At 42.5% G+C, this 18,667-nt stretch overlaps 1 protein-coding gene across 14 annotated transcripts in view; it reads right to left on the reverse strand.

Moving 5' to 3' along the window:
- Positions 1-18,667, reverse strand: part of NFIA (nuclear factor I A) — a 248,922-nt gene that overhangs the window by 105,600 nt on the left and 124,655 nt on the right. For 13 of the 14 annotated variants that reach the window (XM_063406953.1, XM_063406964.1, XM_063406952.1 and 10 more), the window contains exon 3: positions 7,679-7,744. The exons of the other annotated variant lie outside the window; for it this stretch is intronic. In XM_063406953.1, coding sequence (XP_063263023.1) covers positions 7,679-7,744 — 66 coding nt within the window. The remainder of the gene's footprint in view (positions 1-7,678; positions 7,745-18,667) is intronic. 14 annotated transcript variants of the gene reach the window in all.

Genomic DNA, 18,667 nt, shown 5'->3' on the forward strand with positions numbered 1-18,667 from the left:
CACTCACCCACTGCTGCCTCTGCCTCAAGCCTTCACCCCCTTCTGACTTCTGCAGGAAGGGAGCCAGTGCCTCCCCAGCTCATCTCACAGCACAGCTCCCAGCACACATTTCTAACTTCCAGTGGTTTGACCACAGAGGGCAAAATTTTGGCCAGGGAGCACTTCCGATGGCAGGAGAGCAGCGGTGAGCCAGCCTGGGTTTCACTGCTGTGATCTCTGAGTGGAGGGTTCCCACTCACTGCCACAAAGAGACACCACCTAAATAGATGTGCAGTAATGAATACTTCGGGGAAGTGACTTATTTCAGAGGGGGCTTTTATCCACAGTATTTATAGTTCAAGCCTTTTCAATTAATACGCACACCCTAAAAGAATTAAACTACTAATTATCACATTTTACTGTGGTTCACAGAACTTTCATCAGATCTAGTAAATGAAATCACGAGTTCAGCAGAAGAAGCTTTACTGCGCCAAATTATGTCAAGGGTATATCATGTTGATAATAAAAGATCACTTGGTTGGAAGCCTAACCTAGAAGGTTGGGGAGGCGTAAAAAGTTCACATTTTGGATCATGCTGCTCTGGTGTGGGCGTTCTGTGTTTTTTCTCTTGGTTATTGTGGAAGGCAATTCTCCTGCAAGTAAAATTTTCCCCCTGTCTTACATTACTGAGCGTTAGGGAATTTTTACACAGAAAGACAAATAGAAAGGTTTGGGGTTTTGTTTTGAAAGTCAGACCTTGGCATCACATCCTCTCTACACTAATAACCTCCCCTCTCCACTCAACAGAAATTAAATGATGCCCACACCACAAATAAACTCCTTTCCCTAAGTGCCCAGCTTCCTGGTGGGCAGGGTGGTGCTCCAAAGCATCCTTCTGCCTGTGGTCCGCTCCAGCCGCAATTACTGTGACGCAACCCAGCCCTCAGCTGTTAATTAAACAGCAACTCTCTCAAGAAGACAGACATTAAAAACAGTTGTAGTGAAAGCTGGTGGCTGCTCACAGCTCCAGCTGCTGTGTCCTGGGACATGGGACATGAGAAGGGGGTGCCATGGCTCCCTGCCCACCCCAGCGCTGCCACAGAGGAGGGAGCAGTGACCTGACTCTCTGGACAAAGAAAATCCTTGACCCTGCAGAGGGGAAGCTCAGGAGTTCCCTAAGAGGCTGCTCCTGGCCATCCCATTTCCAAGCTGCCCTCTAGATGGCCCTTGCTGTTATCTCAGGGATAGTGATTCATGGAAAGGAATGGGACAGAGCCACAGAATAAAAATACATTTTTGAAACGACTTAGAATAATACCAGTTGTATTTATGTACCTTATCCATTGGAAAGGTTCATTGCCTTTTTTCTGTACACACACACGGAGAAATAAAAATATATGCTGGAGCCACACTTTTATTTCTCCTCTCCTTTGCAGTGCTCAGCCACTCCAAGCGTAAGGAACGTTTCATGTCTTTCAAGCACTGCTTTGTCATGCTATAAGCATTCATTTCATGCTTTGAATATTTCCTGTCATACTCGCCTTGGATGAATTTTTTGTGGGAATGCTTTGCTCGTGAAGGTTAATGGTTAGCAGCAGTGAGAACTGAAGCCCTCTGTCAATCCCCAAGCCTCAAGCACTGCAGGTCACTGGTGAGAAGGGTCTCCAGCCATCCCCAGCAGAGGCTGACCCCACTGACGTCCCCGTTTCTGCCTGACTGACAGTCAGAGCCATTTGCCATCACTGGATTCCCCCAAGGGAGTGCCAGCCACTGATAAGCAGGCTAAATCCTGAGCCTACCACAGGACCCACTAAAGCCTGGAAATGGTGTGACTGTGCTTCAGAGTCTGGACTCAAAAGAGAATATGGCAGTATAGGGGGAAATGGTGTTTTCTTTCCTAATTATTCAGATGATTCTTCATGACAGTCACGAATCTGGATGGGAAATACACCTGGATGCGGCAAAGTTTCAATTCTAGATTACTATGATTGAAATGCTATATTTCTGGCTCTTTTTGGGAATGTAATGCAATGAAATAAGATGAAGGCAATGCAAGACTACATAAGCTAAATTTATAACCAGACATATCTGCTTTTGTTTCCTTGGGAAACGCTGGCTCCCGGAGCTGCCTACAGGCACTCTTGGGGGATGAAGAAATGCAGGTTGGACCTCATCAGACCTTTCTTGTCTGGATGGGTCCTGTTAGAGTCAACAGCCTGTCCTGCCCAGTCCCAGGGAAGCCAGAGGAGACCAACCCCACCAGTACTCCCTGACTCAGCCACAGCTTCCAAGCCTGGACAAATTTCCCCACTGCTGTTCCCAGTCAGCAGACAGGGTGATCCGTAAGGGTGCAAATCTGTTCAGGATTTGGTCCTGGCAAGTTACAAAGGTGCAAACAAGCTGACATCACCAGGAGCTCCGACTTCAGCGCCAGCAATGAGATTCCTTATTGGAAATGCTAAGGGCTTTTTTTTTTAAAGCTTTTTCTGAAGAAAGTTAATTTTAGATTAGTCCCTCAGGCTGTGATAACTCCTCAGCGTGGCTCTGTAAACAAGAGAGGAGAGTCTTCTTGCATTTATAAGATTCTGATGCAAATAATCCCATGAACAAGAACATTAATAAAAGCTGCCATTACTGTATTACTGCCTTTGCAGCTGTAACTGTGAGAAAACTTTCTCTGCAAGGCTCAGTTATCTCCTGAAAATGAGGTGTTTCAGGAATGTTAGTCATCTGAGACCACGTATTTTCTAACAGCACCACTTTCTGCATTGTGTGTTCAGAGGACTGCTGGTGTCCTTGCACTCCTCAGGTGGGAGCTGAGGGCTTACCCAAGGACAGAGGAGCCTCCAGACAACCCCAGCACCTCCTTGGTGAGCTGGCACCAAGCTCTGTCACAGCTCTGAAAGCCTGTGAGGCAGCTGGACTCCACCTGAAGCAGTGGAGACGAGAGGTCAGGCATGGTCTGGGCAGAAGGACCAGCCTTGGAAGGCAGAACATTTCCCCTTGTTAGAAATTTGGCTGTGGAGGGAAGCGGATGTCACCCAGCTACCCTTTAACCTGCAGTGTTGGCTGTGATGGGGACAACAAGGAGCAGTAACTCATTCCCTGCGTGGGATGAGGGCTTGAGGAGTGAACTCTGAGTATGAGAAAAGTGCCCAAGCCTTGGGCTAGGCAGGCACTGCTTCCACTGGCCAAAGCTATCCCATTTGGAATGCCAAATTTGGGGCCAGAAAAAAGCCTTCACAGAGGGACTGGACTCTGCAGCCTGGTAGTTTGGGCAGAGGGGTCTTCCCACCCATAATCTCCTCCTCCCTTTCAGCCACAGCTAAATCATGCCCTCCCTGACTGGCTTTGTCTAGAGAAGAAGAAACTTCTCTTTGCATTTGTTCCCACTGTGGCCTTCTCTTTCCCCCACAGCTTAAAGACCAGAAATCCTTCCTTTCTGTTTCTAGGCATGGAAAAGTAAGCATATACTTAAACATTTTTTTAAGGTTTAATACTCAAGTCCAACCCTACTTAAGCAAAGAATTCACAGATGATATTTACAAGTCCAGTGTAATTACTGCAGGGCTGAAAAACGAGTTCTGCGAGTTACGGTGCATCATTGTTTTTCTTTTTTCTTTCTTTTTTTTTAATGTTTCAATGAACAATGTGCCTTTCATTTCGTACAGTGCTGTTAAGGTACTTGCAGCTCAAAGCAGTGAGACTGCATTAAAGCTAAAAAGCGTTTGGTTTGGGCATTACACATTTTTATTTTTTAAAAAAATGCCTCTCCCTCTTCAGAAATTGTTTGAGCAATGGATTTGGCACCCGTCTGTAATCAGCTGTAATAATGAACGCTGCCCTGCTCACTTGAAATGGGAGAATTTACCAACTTCTTTAAAAAGAGCTCGCTCATCAAAGTGCTGTGCTACCAGCTCTGAGCCACCGAATCACAGTCCCCCCGCTGGAGAGGCACGAGCAGCCTGTCAGAAATGACACAGCATTCTCCTGCTTTGCACAGCACACCTCGTGTGCACCTTTACTCTGCACTTATTAATTCACCAGTGCCACCACATCAAACACAAACACTGCCTGACATCCATTTGCTGACAGCAGCAGCACAGCTCTGTGCCACAGTTATTAACCACTCTCCATCCTCCCTGCCTTTCTCCAGAGTTCAACTCCTGATGGAGCAGAGCAGGATCTGACTTTTAACATTCTCTGAAAGGCAGAATCTCAGATATCCTCACTTTGCAGACAAAAAGACCAAAAGGTTTCCCTACAAAAGTTTAAAATAATCCTACTTACAAAAAGAAAATCTATCTGATAGCTGTTTCCACAACTGAAAGTGAGAATAAAAGCCTGAGAGAGTGTCCACAGCAGTGCTGAGCTGGGAATTCAGTTGTTCCTGATCCCCAGGCATGCAGTCACTTCACTACATCAGACTACCCATTTTGTCATCCTCACTTCACCGAAAACTAGTTTGTTTATAAAACACAACACCAAACCAGTGCATTTAACAAGCTTTTAAAATCAATAACCTCTTTTTTTTTTTTTTTTTTTGATTGGGTGAATTGCAAAATCACTTTGCGGTGCCAACTGAAATGAAGCTTTTACATACCATTAGGCAACTACAAAAGTGGGGAATTTTCCACATGGATGTTCCACCCAGCTCGTCAGAAAAAAATCCCTCGTTTGAGCAAAATATCAGGGCATCAAAAAATGTTCCTGCCTTTCAGACAAAGTTGCTGGTCTTTCTCATTATCCCTCCTGCAAATTTCCTCACCCATATAACAAACAGAGGAATTCTGGATTTTCTGCCTCTCCCCAAAAGCTGTTTCCCATGGTGACAGAGCAGCACTGTGCACACCCTGTCTTATTTTCCCCCCCAGCTCAAGCACAAAACATCTGGACCTTGGACCATCCACGCACCAACGAGCCCCGTCTCGCTGGTGTGTTTGCTTTTCATGGCCATCATGCTGCATCTCTCTCTTGAGAAATAATTAAATGCTTAATATTTCTGTTAAATATTTGCAGTGGTGACTGGATGACTGCCTGGAAACTATTCTGGCTTAATGAAGGCTGAGGGAAAGGCCAGAGTCGGTGTTGAAGCCACTGAGAGCAGAAGATGTCACCATCTTCCCTTGTCTGTGACAATCCTGCTCCAGAAAATGAAACAGCAAAGCCCACTAGGAAGAAACCAGGAGTGGCTCTAAAAAAGAAAAGCTTTTTTTCCCCATGAACTTCCCTTCAATGAAGGTTAGACATACAGGCTTTGCAAAACAGCACATACAATTTAGAATGATAAATTAAAATCTGTAGTAGGAGGCCTTCTTTTTCAGGGCCATACAGTTGACCCTTCTGAACCTACATTACTCAAGGTATGCAAAATACATGTGTATAATAAATAGCTCTAGAATTTATGGAGTGGAACAGAAAGGATATTAACAGGCAAGTAGAGAGGCTGTATAACCCTCACAAGGCCTTTAAAGATTTATTTTTTTAAAATGAATGCATGGAAAAGGCAGCACTGCATCGATACACTCCTTTGTGCCTTCCAGAAACACATGCTTCCAAATCTGCCCTCAATCTGGTCACTCCACTGTTGGCATCGGTGGGAATAAGATTATTCACGATTCTATTTTTCTCTTTGATTAAAAAAGAAAAAGAAAAAAGATTTAAAAAAATATAAAAAAAATATTTCCTCTCTGTGTGGGCTCATTCCCACTCTCAGTAAAATCAATTATGAGCCTCCCATTGACTCCGCAGGGATTTGGATCAGGCCCTGTGGAAGTGGGTCTACAGCAAGTGTAGAACAAGGCAGTTAATATGATTTATTGTGTCCGTTCCTGTGCGTGCAGTTTTTCATTTTCTAAAGCCTGCAGTTTTGCTTTCATCCTCACGTCCAGGAGATAAGAGCTGCAGATCTGTGTTGATCTACGCCGGGCACCCCGGGGCTGGGAATGAGCTCAGTGCCTGCCCAGGGGGAACCAGCCCTTCAGGGCCAACACTCTGCCTTACAAAATCCAAAATCTCCCCCACACACACTGCAGAAGGTGCAGAACCAGTGAGGAGGCTGCTGCTGTGGTGGGGAGAAAAAAAACCCTTTACTAAAACTGAGAAAAAAAAAAAGAGAAAAATCCATTTCCTGTTTATTTACAAAAAAAAAAAAAAGTACCTTTTGCAGGTCACCAGCAAAGTTCCAAGAATTCACTAAAAGATTGTTTTACAAAGAAGACTCAGGCTCCAAATCAGAGATATTTCATTTCACTAGGCTCTTACAGATTCTACATTATTAAACACTGACACTGCTGCTTTTCGGGGCAGTTGTGGAGTAGCAAGCTTTGTTAAAGACTAAAAAACTGCAGGGTAAGATGAACTGTGCTTTAATAGCTGCGAAAGAATATTATCTAAACATGAAATAATAACATGCTTGGTGCCTAATACATTCTAAATTAAAATATGATTTCATAAACACAGGCAACATATTCCCCATAAAAAAAAATAGCAGAATTGGCAGAACAAAAATCACAGTTTAGTCAGTTCTTCTCCTAACCTTGCAATCCTTTGGCTACAAATTAGAATTTCTGTGAACAGGATTGATAAGGGAAATTAGGCGCTGTCTTTCAGAAACAACAGCAATGTTTTAAGACGGTATGTTTAGAGATGAACAGCACAAAATCTATCAAAATATGAAACCTTTCCTATCTAATGGGAGGAAAATACAGGAGCCCAAACAGCCAAAATCTCACTCACCCAATATTCCATGTCCTAAGATTCATGCTGGTAGTTTAAAGGGTTTTATGTATTTCTACATGGATTTACACATCCCAGAAATGGTAGCAGGGCTTCAGAGGCATAAACCCTTCACACAAAATCTTTTCTGTGTATGCAGAGTAGACCCCAAGTACAGTGGAATACCCAATCTACATTTAAGTCTTATAAAAAAAAATTCTGGTTATAGATAAAAGAAGTCAAGGAAAAACTACTAATAATAATCATTTCTTATTCTAAGTCCTAAATATAAGTAGTAAAACAAAACTCGGTTGCCAATGGGCCAACAAAAATTGTTGAGGTCTACCTTAGCTAAACAAATAAAGGAAGAGAAGCTGTTCCATTACACACATAATCATCTTTTCACATACACTCCCCACAGAAATCCACTATTTTTAATTCTTTTTTTTCCAGGCTGCTTTACAAAGCAAGCCATTGGTTCAGTAGAAGCCATTGCTTCTACTTTGAGTCTGCCCTGGTAGAGAGAATATGAGCTTTCCCAAAAATCCCAGTCCTTCTGCTGCTTCCACTCCAGCCACTGCCACTTGAGAACATCGAGAGAAGCACCAAGGAGCTGTAGCTGAACCTCCCTGATTTGTTTTCCTGTTGTACCTACTCCCATGAAGGCCCAAAAAACCTTTGCTATGGAGGAATAAGGATAAGGGTTGCATACAGCAGGCTCTTTAATGGCATCTCCCTAATTAAAATTAATTTTTCAGGGGGTAAAAAAAAGTCTCTCTCCAGGACTGGATAAAGAAATGCTACCTTAGATTAGTGGAACAGTAGCATTTTAACTATGAGGAGAGTGCACAACCTTTTTGTAGCCATCCCATGTCAATTGTTCTGAATCATCTTTTTATATTAGACATGGGGAGAAAAAAAAATCTTTATCAATATGGGCTGTTTTAATATCCCAAAGCAGGAGCAGCAGGTAAGAACTTACCATTTTCTGGCTGGTCCTTAATATCAGCTTCACTTGGCTGGCTGGGACTTTCAGATTGACTTGAATCTGAAAAACATAAAATACAGCCAAAAATTACAGGGTCTGCTGTGGAAAATAGATCAGAGGCGCCAGACTTCCTCAAAAGGCTGAGAGTACAAACTGAGGACAGGAGTGTTGCACTAGGACATAATGCAAAAGTCCCGTGCCTAGGTGACATGTTTTCTGGAAAAAAAAAAGAAAAAAAGAAAAAAAATATATATATAAAAAAAAAATTAAAAAAGGGAATCTTGTTTATGGCACTGCACAGAGTGCTCGGGGTGTGTGTTGGCATAAATTAAGCTTTGAGAATCCTTCTTTTTAAAGAAGGCATATTTAAACGACTCTCCTACATGTTTTTTATAATGCAGCCTCTATGTTGTATACAAACCAGAGCCTTACTCCAACACATAGTAAAGTCTCAAAACATATCTCCAAGCAGGCATAGAAAGGTAACTTAGCAACCCTACAAAGTCGTGGAGATTGTTGGCTACACATTTCTGGAACGAAATCTGCAAAACTGAGGGAAGAGCTGATTTTTTGGCGTACGCTCGCAGTGGTTACAGCACCACAAGATCCCTAAAAATGCACGGTGCTGGTGGTGATTTGCAGTGGGATAAGTGAGACCAGATACTGGATGACCTGCTTTAGAACTTGGGGAAATAATTCCACAAACTCCCAGCTGACACTCTCCAACAAGCACAATTTATTTGCCTAAAATAATAAAATGACCTGTAAAAGGGTATGGGTAAATAGGAGTGATTTGAATTTTTTTACATGTTATTAACTCTACTTTATGTGAAGATGATCACTCTTTGGTCCAAAACATTATTCTTAGTTGAAGCTTTAGTCAAATAGCAATTTCCTTCTTAATTATCTCTGTCACTATGAACTGGGAAAAAAGAGTCCCTTTACCTGTGGGAAAAAATATTTTTAAAGAAATCCCTCAAATTACTGGTTTTTGCAATTAATACTTTTTTTTTTCCTTTCCCCAGAAATTGTTCTGTAATTTAGTGATCCTGTAGAAAAAAGTTTTTGCTGTGAAACAAAACTTAGGCGATGAAACCACTTTCTAATGCCTCAACACCACCCCTCATCGTGGCAGGCCCATTTTCTGACTTCACCTTGACTTTGCAGAGTTTGGAATTAGCTGTCTGAAATTTGACCACATTTCAGTGAGAAGTCAATGCAAGATCAAAAGGTCACGACACTTAACTGTGATTAAATTGAAAATCTTACTTCTGTTGCAACAGAGTCATAACACCACCCCTTCTTTTTCTTTGAGGTATTAATAGTGCTGGAAGAAGCAGTACTACTAGTGACCTTGGGTCAAGCAATGCTAATTTATTGCTTTAAAAAGGTTCCTTGCTTTTAAGCAAATGAAGATTTTAATTACCGCAGAGCACTATAAAGAAAATGCCTATTTTAAATATTCAAATTTTTTTTTTACCTGCTGACTGTCTGCTTTAGGTATCATTCACAAGCTTAGAGGACAATCTTGTATAAATTAAAAACTACGAGTAAAAAATGGCACTCACAAAACAAAACTTGGTAAATTTCAGAATATAAACACTCAGAATATTTAGCAAAGAAAGCTTCAGTCACAATACTTCTATTTAAAATCAATTAAATCCCCTGAAAAGTGATATATACCCAGTGCATCCCAGAATCAATTTTCTACCTTTTATATTTACTATTTTTAATAATTTCACCAATGAAGCTTAGGGGAAAAAGAAATATCCTCACTTCTGCAATTTTGTTTTAAATATTGGACTTCTGAATAATCTCTCCCTGAAGCTGAAATCAGTGCCAGCAGATACACTATGGGGGTAACACGCACAGTGCTGTTGTATTCTGGATTTTGGCAAGAAGTTTCGTGTTTCCGATACCGCAAAGGTAGAAACAAAGGTAAAATATTAGGAATGTAAAATATTCAGTTAACACTCAAAGCCAATATTCAACAGATTTCATTTTACAATGCAGGCATTAGCCTTTTGCTTATTTTTTAGGTTTTTCTTTCCCTCCAGCCAGCCATGGCTCAGTCAGAGTTTGGGCTTTATGTCTCAAGTAGGCTCGGAATTCCACAAAAATTTACAGCTTTGGAGAAGTTCCTGCTGAAATGTGGGACTGGGAGAGTGTTTTCCTTTCCTAAAATTTGGAACGGCCCAGGGAGGCCATGAGAGGGCCGCGGTGGCGGCCGCGGGAGCCGGGCTCGGCGCTGGCACCTTGGCACAGCCCCGCAGCCGGTGGGCAGCACAGGCAGCCCGAGCTGCTCCTGGCTTGGGAGAAGCAAACAAAGTACTTTTGTCTGCCTCGAGTGCTGTTTTTCCAACACCAAGGCTAGTGGCACAAGAGGGGCTCCACTGGCCGTAGGACGTTTGTTTGCACGCTGAATCTTTAACTTTCTCCTTTTATCACCTCGGCTCCGGCGATGGCGTTTTCCCTAATTCTGCTTCCCTGCAACCCGCCCCTTCTGCTGAAATTAAATATTAATTTCCCAGGAAAAGACAACACAGCTTTAAGCACTGTTCTTCATGGAGAGGCACAGGGCAGTAAAACACAGGATGAGGTAGAATTAAAGCCACTCAATCCTGTGGTGGGGATCACGGGAGGCTACCGAAAACATGGACTGGGCAAGCATGTGCTCGGCATTGTTATGCAAGGTGGCATCTTGTGGAAACCCCAGATAAGAAGACTGAGTTGAGGCACTTAGCCAAAATGTTTATATGCAGAATTTTGCTTCCCTGATTTTATTCAGATGCCGCAGATGATCCGGCACATATAAATGTGCCGCCACATGGTTAAGGGATTGGCAAAATCAGAGCCGTTGTGTTTTACAGTCTTGCCTAGGACGAGGGAGTCTTGCTCAGCCTCCACCGCTCGCTCTCTGCTTTTTCAGCAGTTGGCACTAACTCCTGTCGGGGCTTTTTTTGTTGTTTTGCACATGGAAACTTTCAAATTCCAGTTTTCCGAAGGTTTAGTGTTTTGCGGGCTCGGCTACAACAGGAGGGGGAATGTCTGTCCTGCTGAGTCAGTTAGCCAAACAGGTGACCGGAGGAATAAATTAATTTTTGCCCATACATAATTGATATAAATGGAAGATCGTTTTCATAAGCATTTGCATTAAATCAATAAAATCACTTACTATAGAGCAGTTTAACAATTCATTTGATTTTCTCTTTTCTATATATTTGATAGCCACTCTGCAAAACAGTATACACTTTATGCCTATTTTCTTTAGCAACAACACTGCCAGTTAAATTCTACCACCTGCAATAATTAGAGCCATTGGAAAACATACAAAACAAAATATACAGTGGATGCGAGCCCCTCTTGAATCCACGGCCCCCTGCGGCAACGAATTTCATTGGTGCCTTAAGCTAAGGCTGGTAGGAAGCCAAAGAATCTGTATATTACAATAAAGTGCATGTTATTAAGGGGAGGATTTAAATGATTTCAGATGGAGTTGGAAATATTATAGTGAGGAACCACTATTAAGATTGCTGATTAAAAAAAAAAAAAAATCACCAAGGAATCTAGTTTTATGTTTAAGGAAGCTTAACCTTGAATAGCACAATGGGTTTTATTTGGGGGGATTTTTAGTTAGAGAAAAGTTAGTGGTTGGAATTTTTAACCCTCAGCTAGCTGGGGTTTGAGTGAGTCTGTGCACTGGGCTCAAGGTTACTGGTCAAGAGAAGCTCAAAGGGATCTGATATCAACTACAGCCAGGGTAAACAGGATCAAAAAAACATGTTGAAGCTATTTTACTCTCTACTTCCAAGAATCAATTATGATTAAGGGCTAAAGCAAAAAAAAAACCACCACCAAACAACAAAACAGGCTAGTTTTTCAAAGCAGCATTTCCTATCACATCTCTATTCTCTGTTCCTCTTTGGATCTGTTCCTTAAGCATATGCTACCCCAGCACGACCAGGCCCCGGAGCTGCCTGATCCCAAACCCTGTGCAGGCAGGCACCTCCAGCTCCAGGACGGAAGCTCTGGACTTTCCAGGCTGCATTTTTCCTTTTCAGCTGCAGCAGGAGCGCAGCTCCAGCTGGGCTGCACGGCGGCTGCATGGAAGCAGGGCTGGCGGCACTGGAAGGGAGCGCTCCATTGTTTGGAAAGAATAAAACCTTCCCAGGAAAGTCTGGCCCGTGGACAGGACCAATGTCAACAGACTGACAATGTTGTTCTTTTTTGTAGACCGTGACACAGACGGTGAAGTGTTGCTGCACTCCTCCACCAAAAAAAGCCTCTTTCCAGTGCCATGGCACTTCTCAGTGCTAAACCACTCCATGGCCACCTGACTGGGGAGAGAAGGGACACTTTGTGGAGCACTCCCAAAAACACACCGTGTTTTCCAGGGCAGGCTGAATCCAGCCTGGGATTCACCGGGGTGGCAGTGACCCTCTTTATTGTCTGCTGGTTTGCGCAAACCCAGCGAATGGGTGCCAAGATCATTTTTTACCTCTGTAGGGCGGCTCCCCAGCAGAACCTGAGCCTCTGAGCAGCCCGCGAGCTACCGCAGGTGCAGACACATCTATCCTGGAAACAGCAAAGGTGATCCCAGCGTAGTGCAGGAAAAAAATGACCGGCGATGCCAGATGAGCAAGGCAGCACTGCCACTGCCCACGCTGAGCCCGCTCTGCAGTGGAACACAGCAGGTTCCTCTCCTCCACCACCAGCCCAGCACCTCGCAGAAGCACCACGGAAGTGCACAAGTTAAATTTTCCATTCACATCATGTTTTGGGGGTGGGGGGAATACTGTATAATAAACTGACATATTTTATTCAAGTTTCAGAGCCCTATTTGTAATAAAAAATTTATATGGCTGGGTTGTGTTCATGCAATAAATTTTTCATCTATAATTTTGGGCATGGATTCTACCAAAGATTTATATACATTAAAAAAAAATCAAAATTATGCTCTTTTATATACAGTCTTATGTGGTGAGCTTACGGGATTAACAAACAGACACCAGCACCAGGACTGGGGCTTTTTTACACTCACTTTCCCTTCATTATACATTGTCATATAAACACATAGGAGTCACTCCATATAGGTACAATTATTATTTACAGCAATTTTGGTGGCTACTAGGATTTCTTTAAAGGAAGGCCTGGCTCTCCATTCTACTCCAGCCATTGCTTTCAAGTCAACTTTTACAGGGAGTTCAAAGTGCTTCATTATCATCCACCTCAGCATCACACATGTACACGCCTGCACCAGATTCCCAGTTTTATTCCATATCCCTGCACCATACACCCCATCCCCATGGCTCCCCAATGAGGTTCTGCACTGGTAAAATCCCTGTGGTGCCAGCCTGGTTTCTTTGGGGTATTTTTTTGCTTTTTGTTTTTTTTTTTTTAATAAGGCGAGGACTCTTAATTCCTGTACACTGGGAAAGAGATTATCTTTGATAATGGAAATGTAAATCAAAGCTTGCTGTTGTTTATTCCAGACAGACATTTGTGTGTTAAGTCTGTTTATCAGGCAACACTTTGTCTAAGCCAGGAAGTAGTCAGCCTTTGTAACAAGATGTATGCAAATGATTTTCCCATCAACCCCTGCAACAAAACTTTTGTGGCAAAAAAAACCCCTTCTTGTTACTTCACCAGTAAGACGCTCCTAAGCTACCCCATAAGCAGACTAGCAACAAAACAGCCAGCTAGACTATGCTGATGAGTTTGAATGAGCCCAAAACATGTGCCCACAGTCTGTTGCTCGGTATTGTAAGCAGACTTTGTGTATTACATCTGTTTATCAGGCAACACTCTGTCTGCAGGGCCGGCTTTGTACCAAGGTGGACGCTAACAAAGATCTCCACAACTCCCTGCCTAACTTTTTTTTTGGCTGCAGAAATTCCCCGTTACTTCCCTCCTCGCTGGAAATAAGAACGCGAAACTTCACCGAGAGGCTGCGAGACCCTAAAGCTGTGTCAAAATGGTTTCATTTTAAATCAACTTTCTTTGTTCTCACAAGCCCATAAATGATTTACTGCTATCGTGTGATAGCCTAGAATGTGGGGAATCTGTGTATTCCCATATTTGTTCCTTGATATTACAAACAAGTATTTGATTCACTTCTAAATGTTTGTTTTTAAAACAGTTTACAGCCTTTGATTCCTGCTTACTGATTCATTTCTGGAACATTTTCTATTTATTCCTTTGCAGTAGCAAACGTTAATTTTGACTTAATTCAAATTGTCATCAAAGGCTTCCTTAAGAAATCCCACAGCACAGATTTTATTTGTTATAATAAAATATTCTTAAAGTAAACATCGTGCGACTGTGTTTTTTTAATTCCAAGAGATACAAAAATCCGTTACCCAAAGGATTCAAATTGGTTCAGCCCTTTTTCCTAGACAAAATAAACACTTTAGGACTTTACTTGTTTGTATTCTCCTCAGTGGTGCTGTATGCATCACCAGCTAAAAACAAAGAAACTTTTAGCTGCTCAGACAAAATGCAGAAGCTCCCCAAACAACGAAGCGGGGGGGTGGGGAGGCATTCAGAAAGTCTGACAGTCCATTCAATATAGGGATGATGGCCATAATGCATCCAGGGTCCCCTTGCTAATTAAATATGCATTGGCACAGTTTTGATCGATGCAAGCCATGGATCAGATGACACACCTGCAAAATCTTGAGCCCAGAGCTCCCAGGAAAAGGAAAATACAGGCTGTCTCCTTATCTTTGTTTTCAAAGGCTCTCAATTTCTGTGCTTAGATATCTAATTTAATTCTCTCACCCCTCAGCAAACTGGATTACGAAAGTCAATACTGCCATTGTGCATCGACAGGAACACACAGCTTTCCTTTTATTCAATTTAGCCATGACCTTTAGACAAAGATAATGACAACTGTCTAAAAGTAAGGTAAGGCCTTAAGGAAGACCCTGCTGAGGGGCCCCTCTCGCTTTCCGTGGCTCCTCCAGCCAGGAAGAGCCCACCAGCCATGGAGAAAATCCAGAAATAATTTCCCTCCCCAGACTGCAGTGACCAGGAGTAGCTTGGCAGAGTGGCTCCCTCGGCCACCAAGGGCTCTGTGCCACCCTGAGGACCTGGGACACCTCGACACCAGTGGCCAGACCCCAGGAGCCCTTTGCCCAGAGGTGGCCGCGTCTCTGGATGAAGCGCCCTCGCGCCAAGAGCGGAGCCGGGCGCTTGCACGAGGAGGGACCACGCTGTCCCATTTTTCCTGTGGCTGTTGGGCACACAGTGAAATGGAAGGGTCAGGAGGGTAGCACTAATTTCTCATTTCTGGCCCTGGCAGAGGGAAGAGCTGAAGCCCTAGAGCCGGGAGCACGGCACAGGGAGCCTCACGCACCCGCGGCAGCAGGAGGAGGAAGCGGCATGCGGATTTTCCTGGAGCTGAGCTGGAGCCAATGGAAATGGCATTACTTTCCAATAGGTCTCGCATCAATATTTTTAGCAGCCTCCCTACAACGAGATAGCATCTTTCTAATACATCTGTAAGGGAAGGACAGAGAACATGCTCTCAGCTAACGAACAGCTATCGGGCAATAATCCACTTTGGTACCTGCAGATACAGGTTGTACCTGAATCAGTGATGGAGGCATATAAAAATTCATATTGATTGAGCAGCCCAGCTCCACAAAATGTGAGCTTCCATGCTGCACAGGGTTTTAATTCTGCAGGATTTTTTTTTTTTTAGCTGCATTTAAAAATACACTTGGCATTTCTAGCTGTCGACCAATATTTTTCTCATGTCTTTTTATACAGATTTGGAGGGAAAGATATTTGTAATGGAAAAAAAATATGTGCAAAGTTGGATTGCTAAGTTTCTGTAATCTTGGGAAATAAAAAAAAAGCAGCCTATGTAAGAGCTAAAAGAAACCATATGGATCAACAAGAGCTGCCCTCATATCCCTAGGAAATATATATTAACCTACATTTCATCATCATAAACCCCAAAATAAAAAATCTAATTAGAGTCTCTACCCTCAGATTCACTTGTAAAAAATTTGCTTATCCTCCTCACAAAATGATTTACAGTACTTACATCCATTTCTTCAGAGTGATTTAAATTTATTGAATCATTTCAATTTTTAGAGAGCTTCCATTTGGATCTGTATGGGTTTCTAGACATATGCAGTGCTCAGTTATTTAAAATTAATTGCAGTACAATAATTTTAAATTGCTTCACACTATACGAATCTCAAGTGCTTTGAAATATTTGAACCATTCTATTTAGAAGCCATCAAACTTCTGAGCACATGTATCAAAGAGTTGTTTTAAAAGCCAAAGGGCCGTCCTGATGATCCCAAAGTGCAGGTGAGAACAGCTCTGGGCATGCTCAGTGCACACGGACCTGGATTTACTGAACAATTCAACAAATCTTGCCCAAATGTCAATCTTTAATTAACAAAAACTGATCCTGTAATAATTTCAAACCACTAAAAAAATTCTAAAACTAGAAAAGCACTGTTATAAAATAATGGCGTACGTTAAAACTATTATTACTTCTAATGTATATTTATAGAACATCCTTTTATCCTGAAAATTAAAACAGCTTATTAACATTAAACTAAGCTTTACAACACCTCTGTGGGAAAGGTGAGCATAACTATGCCCACTTTATGCAGGGATGAAGAAGGCACATAGAGGTTAAGTGATTTACCTTGAGAGGCACAGTTACTAAAAGGAGTAAAAAGCACAGGGCCGGGCTCTTGAGCTCTGGATAATAAAGTCTCCCTCCCACCAATGCAGCCATTACAATGGCAATGGCAGTGCCCACTTAGGAAGTCTTCAACTACATTATACAGAAAATTACTTGGTAGAGTGGATCCAAAGTCACCTAGAAGGGGATATTTCCAGTCACTCTCAGCTTCTGTTTCAATCGCCTTTCTTTTTCTCATTAGCTATTTTGAAGAGCAAGAAATCATTTCTCTCCAGAGCGTTTTCTATCTCAGTTTAACAATAACAACGGTAGTATTAGGGCGACTAAAGAGCTGGTTTGGAATGCCTGACTTCATGCACAAAGGCAAGTGGAGATGAGCCTGTGTGATGAGCAGATCTGGTAGCTTTGGTCAAAGACCCCAGGTTCTGCTTTTGTGCGGTTTTACCCTGGTGAGAAAACCAACATCAGCAAAGCAGGATTATGTCCACCATATGGTGAGACTCCATTGGCGGTCGTACAGCCACCCAATTAATCTCTATCCCCCACCATCCCCTTGTTATTTATTTATTGTGACAAACTCATCCTTATGGGACCCTAGGCGGGGAGCTGCGTATTCCCAGGCTATTGGCATCGGTGCCCATCCTCATCCTTTATCCCAAGCAGGAGCTGGCGAGCTGGCGCCTCTCCTCCGGCCAAGGCGCGCGGTGCCGCAAGGTCACGCCCAAGGAGGATCTCCAGATTTTCCAGAGCACTTTTTTTTCAAAACTGCCCTCCACCAAAAAGCCAAATAAACAGCACAGGCTTCACAACGAGCTTGACACGCTTCACAAAATGCTTTCCAGAGCCACCATCCTAACACCACACGGGTAACCACGCTGCTTGTGGAGACCATCAGAGTGCCCCGCATTTCAGTCTGTGCCTATTCCTCAGGTCTCTCCACAGCCTCAGCCAGCAGAAACAAAGAAAAACCTTCAGCACACCAACAAACTGAACAGGAGCCCCAACCTCCTCATCCTTTTTCAATCTCTCCTGCTTCTCCTTCCTCAAAAGGACAAATGTAAAATTTTCCTGTAATGAACCAAAAACTCAACTAGGAATCCATACATCCAACAGAGTGAAGAATACTTGGAAAGAACTAATATCTCAAAGAATGGGCCCATTTTTCCTATTCAGGATTATCCTATTTTGCACAGGGAAAAACTATGTTGATAATAAAAATATGTGAGTCTATTTAAGAAATAAACAAAAGATGAACTAATATTCCATGGAGATTCTGTCAATAGCAGATTAATATCATGTTACAGATGAGGCAGCCTAAGCAAAGTGTAGGTACTATTTTTTTATTGTGGATCTACACTTGCAGTCCCGTTTTCACAACTCTTTTATTTTGATGTACCTGACACTTTTCCTCTTGGCTCTCATTTCAGTCCCTCTTAAGTACATATTTGGTTGTAGTGGCCAAATTTTTTTTTCTTCTTGGTTTTTTTTTTTTTTTTCTGGCAGATGTCTTTTCCTTGTTCTGTGCACTGCAAGGAGTTCAACGTGGCATGTGAAAAATTTCCATTTCAGGTTTTCTTAAGCTATATACAAAATTAAACTGCTGGCAAAAATACATAGATATATAAAATTATACAGCAGAAAAAGCTGCTCGATAGTTCCCTTTCTTCCCTTCCTCCCTTTCTTTTGCCTTTTTTTCCCAAAATAATTGCACAAATATTGCCATCAGCCCAAAGCCTTTCTCCAAGTGTAAAGTCAGAGGGTTTTGCCCACAAAGAATTGCCACTGATTGTTGCTCCGTGGGTCTGTTTCTACTCTCACAATATTGCAGACTGCGAAGAAGAACTGAGAATTACCATAAAAATCGGGACGTGTTTTGTTGCATCAGTATCATGTTGGCATCAACACCACAGACTCGGGCAGAAAAAAAAGCAGCCTTTTGGTAGGCAGCCTACTTGGTCTGTGTTTCTGCTGTGTTTGTAAGCCATGCAAGTGGAAGAGAAAGTTAAAACTTGGAGAGAAGTAACATCCTGCAGGCTCGGTGTGATTCACAGCAAAATCTGAGGTACAACCACCATAAATCATGGAGAAACAGAATTGTATCTACTCCTCAAAGGACAGTGGATCATTATAAATGTAGGAAAGAGTTGGGTATATATATACTTGGCCCCCTGAAAAAATATTCAGCATAATATGTTGACTCTGAAAATGCAGCCTAAAATTCACTTGGTCCCAGTGCCGCAAATCTAAATTTTGAGGAAGGAATTTAAAACCAGAAAAGTCCAGAGCTCTCCAAACCAGTAACTACACTGCGT

This window comes from Prinia subflava, chromosome 10 (assembly GCF_021018805.1).
Source record: "Prinia subflava isolate CZ2003 ecotype Zambia chromosome 10, Cam_Psub_1.2, whole genome shotgun sequence".
In the NCBI taxonomy this organism is placed as follows: Eukaryota; Metazoa; Chordata; class Aves; order Passeriformes; family Cisticolidae; genus Prinia; species Prinia subflava.